We start from the raw sequence: 12699 nt of genomic DNA on the forward strand, positions 1-12699 counted from the left end.
TTAATATTATTTCAGGACTGCAAAAATGCAAAATAAATATTTTGAGGATAATTAAAGCAAGCAACCTCACACTGAGCTAATCTGCATAGTAAATATTGTGATAGCAAATCCCATCGAAAACTTCCATCTAGTTTGTGCAGCTTCTGGCTTCAAGAAGTCAGCTTATGCTTCAGACCTAAGATCCACAGGTTGTCAAGACCGATTACGTGACAAAGTCTTCTCCACTTCCTTGCTGTGCTTCAGTGAAAGATAGATACAGCTCAAGTCCTTATTATCAATTTTACCTTGTTATACTGCAGAGTATGTAAAAAAAAAAAAAAAAAAATGTATTTGTCAGGCTAATTCTATCAAGATGTAGGGAACGCCAAAGCTTTGTTCCCTACATATTTTGGAGATCTTGAAATTTTGGTCAATCTGTGAAAATTTTGCTCCATGCATATGTATGCTTTGGTATTCACAGTTAACGGGTTTCGTTTGGCAAATAAAACATATTCAGGATATGAACTGCATACAATCAAGAGAGATGCAACGTAGACCCTTTTGAATCGGAGTGCATAGTTTGTGTTGTCTTATGTCAGTTCTTATTAATTACAGGTGAAAACAAATTTTTCAAAAATGTAAATAAGCAGTTTGAGGCAAAAAAGTTTGCGCGCGTGTGTATGTTTAAATAGGTCTTGAGAAAAGATTTACCATTATTTTGAAATTATCTGGAGAATATAGGGTGCTTTTTTTCCCTTGTCTACCAAGGCCTTTAAATGCAATAGAAATAGTCTTCTAAATTAAGGCGTGATTCTTTCTTCCAAATTAACTCTGCTCCATGCTTTTATTTCCTGTTCACCAACTATTTTCTTGTTTTAAAGCCTATTATATGCCAAGGTATACTGGGAGAAGAATATTTTGTTAAAACGATAACTTTGAATAGAAATATGGCTTTCAGGTTATTTTTATAGGCAATCAGCAACCTGAAGGAAAGTCTATCCTTCAGTACAACCTAAACTATTGGAAAGTCACGTGGTCTTCATCAGTAATTTCCACTCTGTGTGTGTGTTTTAGCAATAGCATTTCCACAAATGTGTACATTATTTACATCAACAAGTTGCATAATGGAAACACACTGGTTGCACTGCATTTGTCACCCATTCTCAACCACTCGGTTCTCTTGTTCTGTCTCTCTTTCTGTGACCTGTATTCTTATCACATGCCCCATTCTAGCCATTCTTGTGAGTTCCAGCCCTTACTTTCCACCATGCTATCATGTATTAAATACACAAGTTCACAGTCAGCTAGTTGTGCTTTTCCCCACTGGTGATCAGATTTTCTGACACATGTGGAGTCTGGCCTTGGAGGAGTAGGTGGCATCTTTCCATACTTTGCAAGACAGGCCCTTTGCACAGTCACACCGCTGGAAAATTTCCAGCCCATGAGAACCCTTCTTGCGCTGTTTGGTGCAGACCTCCCCCTGATGGAGCACTGGCTTGCAGATTTTGGTCCAGAAGTGACGGGCACAGCAAAACCCTTCAATGCAGTCTGTGGATCGCAGACAGGGGTCTCCTTCATGCCCTAGAGAGATGGTGAACAAGCGATTTGATCATGACATTCTAGAAAGAATTCTGTTTCACAATCAGAAGCACATAAAATAGTTTTACTTATATTATTTTCCATGATTTTATCATTTATAATGGAAAAAGATTCATACCAACTGGATCGTCCTCTAATCTCTTAAATTTATTACTGTTTCTTTCCACTATTTGGGGACTGAATATCAAGTTTAATGAATAGCTAGTACTATGGTTCAGGAGAAGGCTGAAATTCTCAGGGAGAATGTATCGGTTTGAGCCCAACAAAGACAACAGAAACTCCGAGTAGTGAACACAGAGGATATTTAATGCAGAGATTTGATCACACAGATAGCTGTAGGGTAGCAGGACCAGAGGAAAGTGAGGCAACTCACAGACTGGCAGTGGCTGGAAGCCACTATCATACTGAGGCTGGAGGGTGAAAAGGAGCAGGTGATGTTAGAACCCAGGAGCTGGGATCACTAGCCAAGATTGGAATCATAACAGGCAGCCTATCTGGCAGGAGCCTAATCCACAAGGAGACAAAATTGCTGCCTGAAAATCTACTTGAGGAAGTAAAAGTGGAAGAAAATACTGGCTTACTCCTTCCTTCTTTCTGCCTTTCAATCTCCTACCGGGACCACACCCAGCCAGTAGGCATCTAACAGGGAGCTTGGGAAATACAACCCATAGAGGGCTGTAGTACAGCAGAGAAAGGACAATCGATCAGAGGACCAACAGGCCCAGGGTCAACCCAGAACCCACTGTTAAAAAAAAAAAAAAAAAAACATGTGAAGGCACAAATCTAGGTATTTAATTAAGGGGGGAATAAAAAAAAGATTAAGTTAGCAACTAGCACCCACACAGCATGGTTGGACTGATCTGTTATCTGTATAAAGCAGGAGTTGGCAAACTTTTCCTGTAAGGGGCCATATAGCAACTAATTTAGACTTTTCAGGCCGTATAATCTCTGTTGCAGCTTTTCAACTCTGCTTTTATATCGTAAAAGGAGCCATAGACAATGTCTTAATGAATGGGCGTGCCTGTATACCATTGGGAGTCCCTAGGTGATGCAAATGGCTAACAAGTTCAGCTGCTAAACGAAAGGTTGACAATTCAAGTCCATCAGAGGCACCTCAGAAAAAAGGCCTGATGATCTACTTCCAAAAAATCAGCCACTGAAAACCCTATGGAGCACAGCTCTACTCTGACACACTTGGGTCACCATTAGCCAGAATTAACTCCAGGCAACTGGTTTGGTGTTGCAATAAAACATTTTTTACAAAAACAAGCAGCAGAGCAGACTGGGCTCATGGGCCGTAGTTTGCCAACCCCTGGTCTGAAAGGTTATCTGTCAATCTAGATAAAACTAACCGTACTGTATGATCTGGACTCAGCTCCCTAGCAATCTGACATAGGATTCCTTCCTTATTTGCCATTAGAAAATTGCAAGCATAATTAAATGAAAATAATTAGTAAATTTGGAACTGTACTGCGACATAGATACCTGTTGGAATAAAGAAGTATACTAACGTAATAATAAACGCATGTGAATTTGATGGAATTGAAAAAGGAGATATAAGCAAAAAAGGACTTAGAACTTCAGGGAGTGTGGACAAAGGATAATTGAAGAGGCATTATTTGTCAGTCTCTCTTCAGCACTATTCATGTGACGATTAGTAGTCCAGGTCAGACTAATAGGTCAGATATTGTATGGGATACTAGCTCCGCAAGATATGAAAATGTGAGGGAATGGTTTTATGGTCAAACAAGCTACAGAAATACAGTGTTAAAAAAAAGTTAATCATTTTTCTTCATTGCAGGAATTCTCAGAGGCTTCATTATACCAATGTTTATTATGAATTTCCAAAATGGAGGGATGCCCTATTACAAAGCTCATTTGACCACAGGACACTTTAGTTCACAGAGCCGCTTGAAAGAGTAGTACTCCACAGAATACACATGGAAAAAACATCCTTTAAAAAATGTCCCACTCCTTAGGTTAAATAATTTCACCCTTTTAAAATTTTACTATTAGTGATTAGTTTTCTCAAATATTTTGATGCCAGGAGGGGCATTGTATGGCCAAATCCCATTAGAGATCAGTTATTTAGTAGATTATATAATCTGTGTGTTTAGTAAAATAAAGTTTCTGAATCTGCAAAGGTAAGAAAAAGATTCAAAAGCTAAGTTCTCCAACCATATGGAGGCACTTTCCCATTTTTTTTCAGAATGCTTTATCACTTGGTATGTGACAGGAATGCTCGTATAGAAAATTTCTTCTAAATTCTGTGTAAGAAAATTACATTGTTGATTAGAGTACTGCAATTCTCCTAAGATATGTTTTTCTAACAATTTAAGACCTCTAAGACACCTCTAGCATCTTCAAAAATAGGAATTAATAAATTCATTTAAAATCTTGCCATTAAACTACCTTCCTTGTGATTTTTTTTCTAAAATCAATGGAATTAATGACCTATATTTTATTTTTCTTTAAACAAAAAGAAAAAAAAAATGAGCTACAGATAGCCCTACCTTTTACGTGTGACATCTTGGAGTGTGGTCTTCCTAGATTCTGCCATCCCAAGTCATGGTTTGAGTAGTGACCGTGATTTTGATCTCTGTGTCGAGTGCCATCCAGAGCTGGGATATGCGGAGTTAAGATGCTCTCAGTGACCGGGATGCAGATGCCTGTAGTCATGTAACGTAGTCATGTAAATGGTTAGATTAACTAAATTCTGTAAAGTGTGGTGCTTATCCAACTATTCTCCCGATGTGAGGTGAGCTATGAAGTCATTTATTTATTCAGTCACTCATCCATTCATTTATTAATTTACTTATTTATTTATCGAGATTGAATATAGGATAGTTTGACTCTGGAGCCCTCTTTCTTTGATTTAAATCTTGGCTCAGCCAAGGCCAAATGACCTTGGGCAAAAATAAGAATAAAAACAGACTCACTTTCACCAGATTATTGTAAATGCATGTGAAGTGACTGGAATAGTGACATGGTAAAAACCTAAATTAATTAAAAAAAAAAAAAAAACTACGGAGCACAGTTCTACTCTGACACACAGGGGGTACTAGAAGTCAGAATCAACATGATGGCAATTGTTTAAAAAAGGTATCCGCAGTAGGACTATGCCCAGAGGTGAGGAACAGACACGGGAAAAATACGAGCTTGATTTCTGTGTGTGTATGTGTGGGGGTGTGTGTGAGAGAGACTGAGTATGTGTTTCTGATTATCTTCTGAGATGAATTAACATGTTTATCAGATTTTGTCTATGATTCTTCATTGCTCTCATTAATGCTGAAATGCCTGCCTGCAAACCCACTGAGAATGAGTGAAGCCATGCTGATGTAAAGATTGAGGGACAGAATCCTGTGTCACTTTTTGGAGGGACCAATTACTCCATCACCCCGTGAGTGTGTCTTCTGAAGAAGAAGTCTTGAACTTAAGTACTTAAGGTATGAAACTGGAAGATGAGCTCACAACTGCATTCCTAAATCACAACATGTTCTTTCCTAGGTTCTTTTGCACGTATTTTTTTATGTGTTTAGGGGAATAAAAAACATTTAGCTATTTGTATGCAACACTTCAACATGGCAACACCATGCTGTTGTTGTGTGCCACTGAGTTGATTCCAATTCATAGTGACCCCATATGACACAGTAGAACTGCCCCATAAGATTTGCTATGCTGTAATCTTTATGGGAACAGATTGTCAGGTCTTTGCTCCTGTGGAGTGGCTGGTGGGTTCTAATTGCTGACCTTTCAGGTAGCAGCCAAGTGCTTAACCACTTAGCCACCAGGATCATGAAATACAGAAGATGATCAAAGCCGAGGAAAAGTAAGCTTTGGGAGGTAATCTGGGTAATTTCACATATGCCTAAACCATAATCCAGCACCTGCCAGTCCTGAAAGGCTTCTTACATTTCAGGAGTCTGACTAAGAAGAAGTCAGCCTAACTTACAGTATAGGCCCACACAGAAAGGTGGTGGGTGAGTGGTAGAATTCTCTTTTTCCATGCAGGAGATCTGGATTAGATTCCCAGTCAACGCACCTCATGCACAGCCACCACACAACGGTTAGACGAGGGTGGCCTGTTGCTGTGATGCTGAACAGGTTTCAGCAGAGCTTTCAGACTGAAATAGACTAGGAAGAGAGGCCTGGATGTCTATTTCCAAAAATCAGCCCATGAAAACCCTAAGAATCACAAATGGTCCTATCAGGGGTATGGCACCAGCCCAGGCAGCATTTTTTCAGGGTCACCATGAATTGGGGGCCAACTCGGTGGCACTTAAAAATAACAACAGTGTGAAAAGCAAGAGGCCCACAGATATGTAGGGGGCTCTTCTACCGTTATTGCAGCGGGTGCCAGGGCAACACATGCCGTCTCTATGGCAACGCTTCTTTTTCCTCCGGCACACCATGCAGGCTGACGATCCTTGGTGGGGACTGTGGCAATATCTCCCAACTTCACATTCCTTATCACTGCTACAAGGGTAGGCCTGTTACAAAATGAAACAACACAGAAAGCAAAGTTGATTAGATCCTGTAACACTTACGAAAAATTACTGTAGCAGATCATAACGATAAATATAACACAATACGTCCCTCCTAAAGGGAAATATGCTGGTGTATCCTACATAGATCCTACATAGTGATACTTAGTTCAGAACCTTATACATATTGATTGTTGATAGTGACAAAGATAAGGAAAAGCTTGAAACTACTCATGTATTTTCATTGACACAACTTTGAAGTTAGGATTTAGAATTTGTGTTGATTAGTGGAGCCCTTTCCAAGTGACTTTGGGGGCTCAGGAACCATTGTGATGGTTGTTTTGCTAATGATTTAAGGTGGGAATGTAACAGTGATCCCAGCCACTCTTGTTTTTCATCTGCTAAATGAGGATGAGGGAAAGGTCAAATAAAACAACATTGTAAAGTGATATGCTAGAAGCTAAAAAATGTCTCCTGCCCATTAATGAAAGAGCTTTGGTGGCACAATGTTAAGCATTTGGCTGATACTGAAAGGTTGGCTGAAACCCACCCAGCAGCTCTGCAAGAGAAAGACCTGGCAATCTGCTTTCTTAAATACTGCAACCAAGAAAACCCTGTGGGGCAGTTCTACGCTGTCACACGGAGTCATTATGAGTTGGAATGGACTCAACGGCATCCAGCAACAATAAGCCCATTGGCAAACAAGTAGTTAAAGGGTGACTCCTCACAATTCCTGCCTTTGAAGAACAAGGAGAAAGACCACTTTCAGGACAGCTGGAGGCAATGAACTGTGTAGCACAAAGAAACCAAAGAACAGCGCCTTCATTCCAAACATGGCAACAAGCAGTGGCAGAGTTCTGAGTAGCCAGGGAGATGATAAACCCCGATTACGGTATCATGTTCTCAGGAAGCAAAAAAACAGGCTCCTGCAGGCTCCTACAAGAGCATTGGTGGTTCAGTGGTAGAATTTTTGCCTTCCATGCTGGAGACCTGGGTTTGAATCTCAGCCAATGCCCCTCACATGCAGCCAACACCTTTGGTGGAGGGTTGTATGTTGCAATGATTCTGAACAGTTTTCAGAGGAGCTTCTAGATTAAGACAGATAAGGAAGAAAGGCCTAGAGCTGGCGCAGGACCAACTCAATGGCAGCTAACAACAGGCTTCTGCACCTGCAATTTATACGGAAAGAACTTTTGTTTGTGCATTTCTCTACTATGTTGTATGCTCAGAAGGCTGCTTCAGCAGTGTCATATATTATATTAAAAAAATAAATATATATACTCTAATTATGCACTCCTTGCCTCTTGGACGTTATTAGAGCATTTAAAATATCCTTGTTCTCAGAGACTAAGAATTGAGTAACTAAAACGTCACCCCACACATCAAATTCACTCATATTTTGCGGCATTTTGAAAGCAAGACTTATTTGCAAGGATTTTTTTTTCTAGTTGACTTTTTTTCCGGTTGATTTCTTTCCAGAGTAATATTTTTTTTTAATTGAAAGATAAAAAATAAAAAGATGATATGTAGTCATGTTTAAGCAAGCATAAATGATGTGAATATAAAACTGAGATAACATTTCTGTGACTCAAATAATTAGTGCCATTTGAAGGCTATATTTATGAAATTAGGATTGATGATCCATCTCTGCGTGCACTGGTTATTCCTCTTCCCCTTCTCTGTCTTCCTCTCTCCCTCACATGCTCTCTATTTTCTCCCCATGCTCTTCTAGTGCATATATGTGTGTACGCATCCAGCCTCCATGTGTTTTTCATTCAGTTCTGATGATCTTCGGTTAGAAAGAGGAAATAAATATGAAGTTCATGTGTGAGTCTGAAAACTTTTACATGTTGTTTTATGGGGAAATATTTTTATCATCATTACAATTTACTACTTCTCCTTAAAATAATTACATTGAAAAACCACTGAGTTTAAACCCTAAGTTCTTTCGGATGATGGCACAGTGACCATGTTTGATGCATACGTTATAACTGGAGCAAAATAAAGCTATGAGTTTGCGTATTCTGTGACTCCACCATTAGGTATAAGAAAATGAGAATGAGGTTGAATTCAGAGTATTAGGCCATTTTTCAAGCATCCAAGACAGAGGAAAACAAAACATATGTGACTCCCCGCCTTTCCACGCTCTTTCCGCCCAAGCGTTTTATCCTCTTCATATTTAAACTCATTAATTTAATTGAAATACAACCCACTCACATGTTACTCATTTATTTACATTTATTTCATCAAATTGTTTGCAAGAAATATTTGATGTCTTACAAGTTTCTTGTTCTCCCTTAAAAATAGGACGTGTTCTTCTTTCATTGGAAATAAACATGTGCCACCTAAAACATCATGTGGCATTTACAGCAAAAACAAAAAATCTTCCAGGGATTCTGGATCTGGACTAATACTTGGTTCCATTCATAAAAATTAGTGCATATGATAGAAAGCAAGTTGTTGACTAAAATTAGCAGCTCATTTATGCAGACAATTGTGGGAGGTGTATCATTATCTTTCCACTTTCAGCTGATAGGAAACTGGAAATATTAAAACGGCAAATATTTGATGCTGATATTACAAAAAGTGGTATTCACCATAGTCATGTTGGTATCACAGTAAAATTCACACAATTCAATTTTTAAGAGGGAAGTTCAATTTGTTTAAGCCTGAAAATACATGGTGGTTCAAGCCCACCCCAAGAATCTCAGAAGTAAGTCCTGGCGATCTGCTTCCAAAAGGTCACAACCTTGAAAACTCCATGGAGCACAGTTCTACTGTCCAACACATGGGGTCACCATAAGTCAGAATTGACTCAAGCATAACTTACAACAACAGGTTTTCTTATGCTCCATTATAATTTTTAATTAGTTTGAACTAGAAATGATAATGGCAAAGAGTGAATCAAAAGAAAGAAAAAAACATTGGAGGTTATGAATAAGATGAACTTGGACTTGGAACGAATACCTGGTGCAAGCAGTTTGCCGTTGACGGCTAACCTAAAGGCTGGCGGTTTGAACTCATCCAATGATACCACAGAAGAAAGGCCTGGTGATCTGTTTCCATTAAGAGACAGCCCAGAAAACCCTATGGAGCGGTTCTGCTCTGTAACACATGGGGTTGCCATGAATCAGAATCAACTGGCAGCAACCAACCACTACATCAATGGATAAGGTGAGCCTGGACTTGGAACGGAATCCCAGAATATAAGTATTTTAATGAATTCTTTGAAGATTTAAAAAATAAATTTATCATCATTGAAATATAATGTTTTGGAACTTCTCATATAAGCTTATGGAGCTCATGGCTTTAATGTATAGTCTTCATGTATGAATAAATTCAAGAAGCGATTAAGTAATTTGATTGAAAGCAGGTTTCAGAGAAAGCAAATAATATTTGGTCGCATGCCTTAGCTTCTGAAATCAATATCCTCCAGCACAGTTTTACTCAGCTGTAAAGCTTCTCTTGGCATACCATTAGCAAAAAAACATAGAACATGAGGAAATATGACTACCACCCATTAATAACCATCATCATGTTATCAGTCTAATGCATTATTGCTCAGTAAAGAGTTTTGAAACAAGGCATTTTCAAGTTGAGTATGAGCGCTCTGCAGTTTGCCCTTGGGGTGTTTTATACATTCACCCCTTTAATGTCCCTGGGAATGGTATCACAGTAGGCAAGAAAGAGAGGGAGAGAGGTACACATGGCTCAGCGTAGTCATGGAGGACCCTGGTGAAGTAACGACTATGCCAGTGAATACATGGCTGAAAGGATTTATAGACTCTAACCAAAGTACCATTCAGAAACTGGCACATCGAAAATCTTTAGTTTTCATTTATTTGGCCTTCAAAGGCTATTACTGGGTCCCGTTTGATGATAGTTTTCTGACAAACAGAAACTGAGTTTGAATACCTTGGTCTAAGATTTCATTTAACAAAAAATAGTAATAATATGCTTTCCTGGTATTTATTTAACAGGTGAATAAGAAGACTAATTTTTTTTACTTGCTATGAAGATTATTAATGGTGGATTTTTAGGACTCTTCATTGACCTGGACTTTAGGTAAGCAGACTAGGAAAAAAAAAGTTGCCATTGAGTCAATTCTAACCCATGGCGATCCCACGGTGTCAGAGTAGAACTACACTCCATAGGGTTTTCAAGTGCTGATTTTTCGGAACTAGATCGCCTGGCCTTTCTTCTGAGGCACGTTTGTGCAGACTTGAATCACCAACTTGTTGGTTAGCAGGTGAGAGTGTTAACCATTTGAACCACCCAGGGACTCTAAACAAACTAGAGACCGTTTCTTTGTTGTCTAAAAAGGAACAGTAAGAGTTTGTGTGGGAGGCCAGGAATTGAGTGAAAGAATTAGGGAAAGAACTTAGTACACTTGTATTATACCAACATGTGCCATTATTGAATCAGAAAGTACACTTTGTGAGCATCCAGGAATGCTCAGCTTTGTGCAGAATCACTCAGTACTCAGCCTCAGTCACAATCAGGAGATGGGTTCATTTGGGAACACCTAATAATAGCAAATCATTGGCCGTAAATTATCAGTGTATGAGAGCTGTCAATGATCAGGCCAAAAAACAAAGAGAAATTTTGTCCAACCCCTTTTCTGACCTAAAAATAGAATGGTTTCCTCAAATAGCAGTGCTAGTCCTTACAACCATGACATGAACTAAAAAAAGAACGAACACAATGAACCCAGCTTGAAAATAAAGTCTATCAGAAACGAGCATTTCTTTCTAGTATAAAACATTTTTAAGTCCATTTCCTCTGTGCTAATTTAGAATCATTACTTAAAATTTTAGCAATGAAGTTAAGACAGGTTAAGTTCTACAAAATGAGAGTTTGGTGCATCCTAACTAAGTCAGAGAACTTGGGGATTCTGAATGTGTTCTGGTTCCCTGGCCTCAGTGGAAGGTGTCGTAACTAAGAACATTTAATAGTGACGGCTGAATGCACACAAAGATAAGGTGTTTGTATAGTGACCTATGCAATGGATTTAGATATTAGAAAAATAAATCTGGCCATTTCTCATTTCTAGAAGCCTCCAAACACCAACAACGTGTCCTGCTGCAGCTGTTGAAAAGACAGAATACTGCCAGAAAACAGTGACAAGCCTGTAAACAACATTTTCTCATTCTGTTTCTGACAACAGTTTTATGTCTGCTTAAATTCCGTGTAAATCAGAGTGATAAGCAAAAGCTCATCATGCAACCAATGATCATTAAATAATATGTAGCCAACAGAGTGAAATGTAGTTAGTGCATCGTATTTGAGCTAATTGAGCCTTTTTTTTTTTAATTATTCTCTAAACTATAGGGAGAAAAGGCCTACTCATTCAGACTTCTTATTTTGCAATTACTGCTCATCACTTAGAACACGCAGATCATGTAAATGCAACAATGAAGCAATCAGATCGCTCAGAACAATGAAGTGAGAAAAAGCTTTCCAGGTATCTCAGCAACCCTGATCATTAAATAGATCTTAGGCCAGAAGTAAAGACCTTATTTTAACTCCCGTGTTTTTAAAGTAATGACATTGTTCCTGCTTAATGATGGGAAGAAAAAAAGAAGAGAAAGATCACAAAGTGTTCATGTGGGATGGCCACCCATCCAGATACTTGCAAGACCGTCCTAGTTTTGTTGTTGTTGTTTCAATTGGGACAATCCCTTGTCCCCACAAGCGCTGTTTGTTATAACCTCGGAAGTTTTCTGAAGCCAGAAAAACGTCATCAGCTGGGCAGGCAGAAGAAAGCCTGCAGGGGATGACCCAGCTGTGGGAATGAAAAACATTTGGGGCAAGTGGATAGAAGGAGGTAGCAGCAAAGGGTTGGGGGCAGGACTTTATCGGTGTCTCAAAGAGAGTACAGTTACACCTGGGAAACCAGATCCAACTGGTTTTTTTTCTTACAGAAAAGATTCATTTCCCTTGACATGACATTCCACATGATAGATCTATATTTCCATGACACACAAGGAAACCCTTCCCTTTATGGTGGTCGTTTCAAATCAAACATGAAAATTGCAACTGCCGGAGGTGTGGGAATATGTAACTCAATTTGGCCAGTGTGTAGTTGTATACTGTGTGCCAAAGGATGTGCAATCCAATCTTTTCCAGTCCACAATTACCTCCAGGGGTTAGGGGTGCATCTTTGAGGATTCATGAACATACAGCCAGGAGGATCGAGTTATATTACATTTCAGGGGAAAAGCTGAGATATTTCATGATGTCCTGGATGTGTAGCCACAGTACGTGTAGCACCAGCTATAATCTAGACACTTAAAACTAGTTCAGTGATCTACAAATGTTTTGCTTGTGTTACTCTTAAAATAATTTGGAAAAACATACATCCTCTCACATATGTGACATATCAAATTTTTAGCATGTTTGTTTTATTAACACAACATATACAATCCTAAATGTCTTATAAGATGAAGTTCACAGTAATTTGACATGATTCAATAAAATAGCTTGTAACTCTCTTATGCTGATCTTGAAATAAATAACAACATATTTACCCATAGATTTTTTTACCTTGGAAAAAATAAGATAGCTTAGAACACACTCAGTTACATTTGAAAATATATAAGCTGTTAATCTCCGCTAAGGAGACCTGGTGGCACAG

At 38.8% G+C, this 12699-nt stretch overlaps 1 protein-coding gene across 1 annotated transcript in view; it reads right to left on the reverse strand.

Annotated features, from left to right (window-relative positions):
* Nucleotides 1-1112: 1112 nt before the first annotated feature.
* The window catches only part of DKK2 (dickkopf WNT signaling pathway inhibitor 2), a 106141-nt gene continuing 94554 nt past the window's right edge, over nucleotides 1113-12699 (reverse strand). Inside the window, exons 2-4 of the mRNA XM_004380218.1 lie at nucleotides 5918-6068; nucleotides 4092-4247; nucleotides 1113-1560 (exon numbers count right to left, since the gene is read on the reverse strand). Coding sequence (XP_004380275.1) covers nucleotides 1310-1560; nucleotides 4092-4247; nucleotides 5918-6068 — 558 coding nt within the window. The 3' untranslated portion in view covers nucleotides 1113-1309. The remainder of the gene's footprint in view (nucleotides 1561-4091; nucleotides 4248-5917; nucleotides 6069-12699) is intronic.

Source organism: Trichechus manatus, unplaced genomic scaffold (genome assembly GCF_000243295.1).
Source record: "Trichechus manatus latirostris isolate Lorelei unplaced genomic scaffold, TriManLat1.0 scaffold00071, whole genome shotgun sequence".
NCBI lineage: Eukaryota > Metazoa > Chordata > Mammalia > Sirenia > Trichechidae > Trichechus > Trichechus manatus.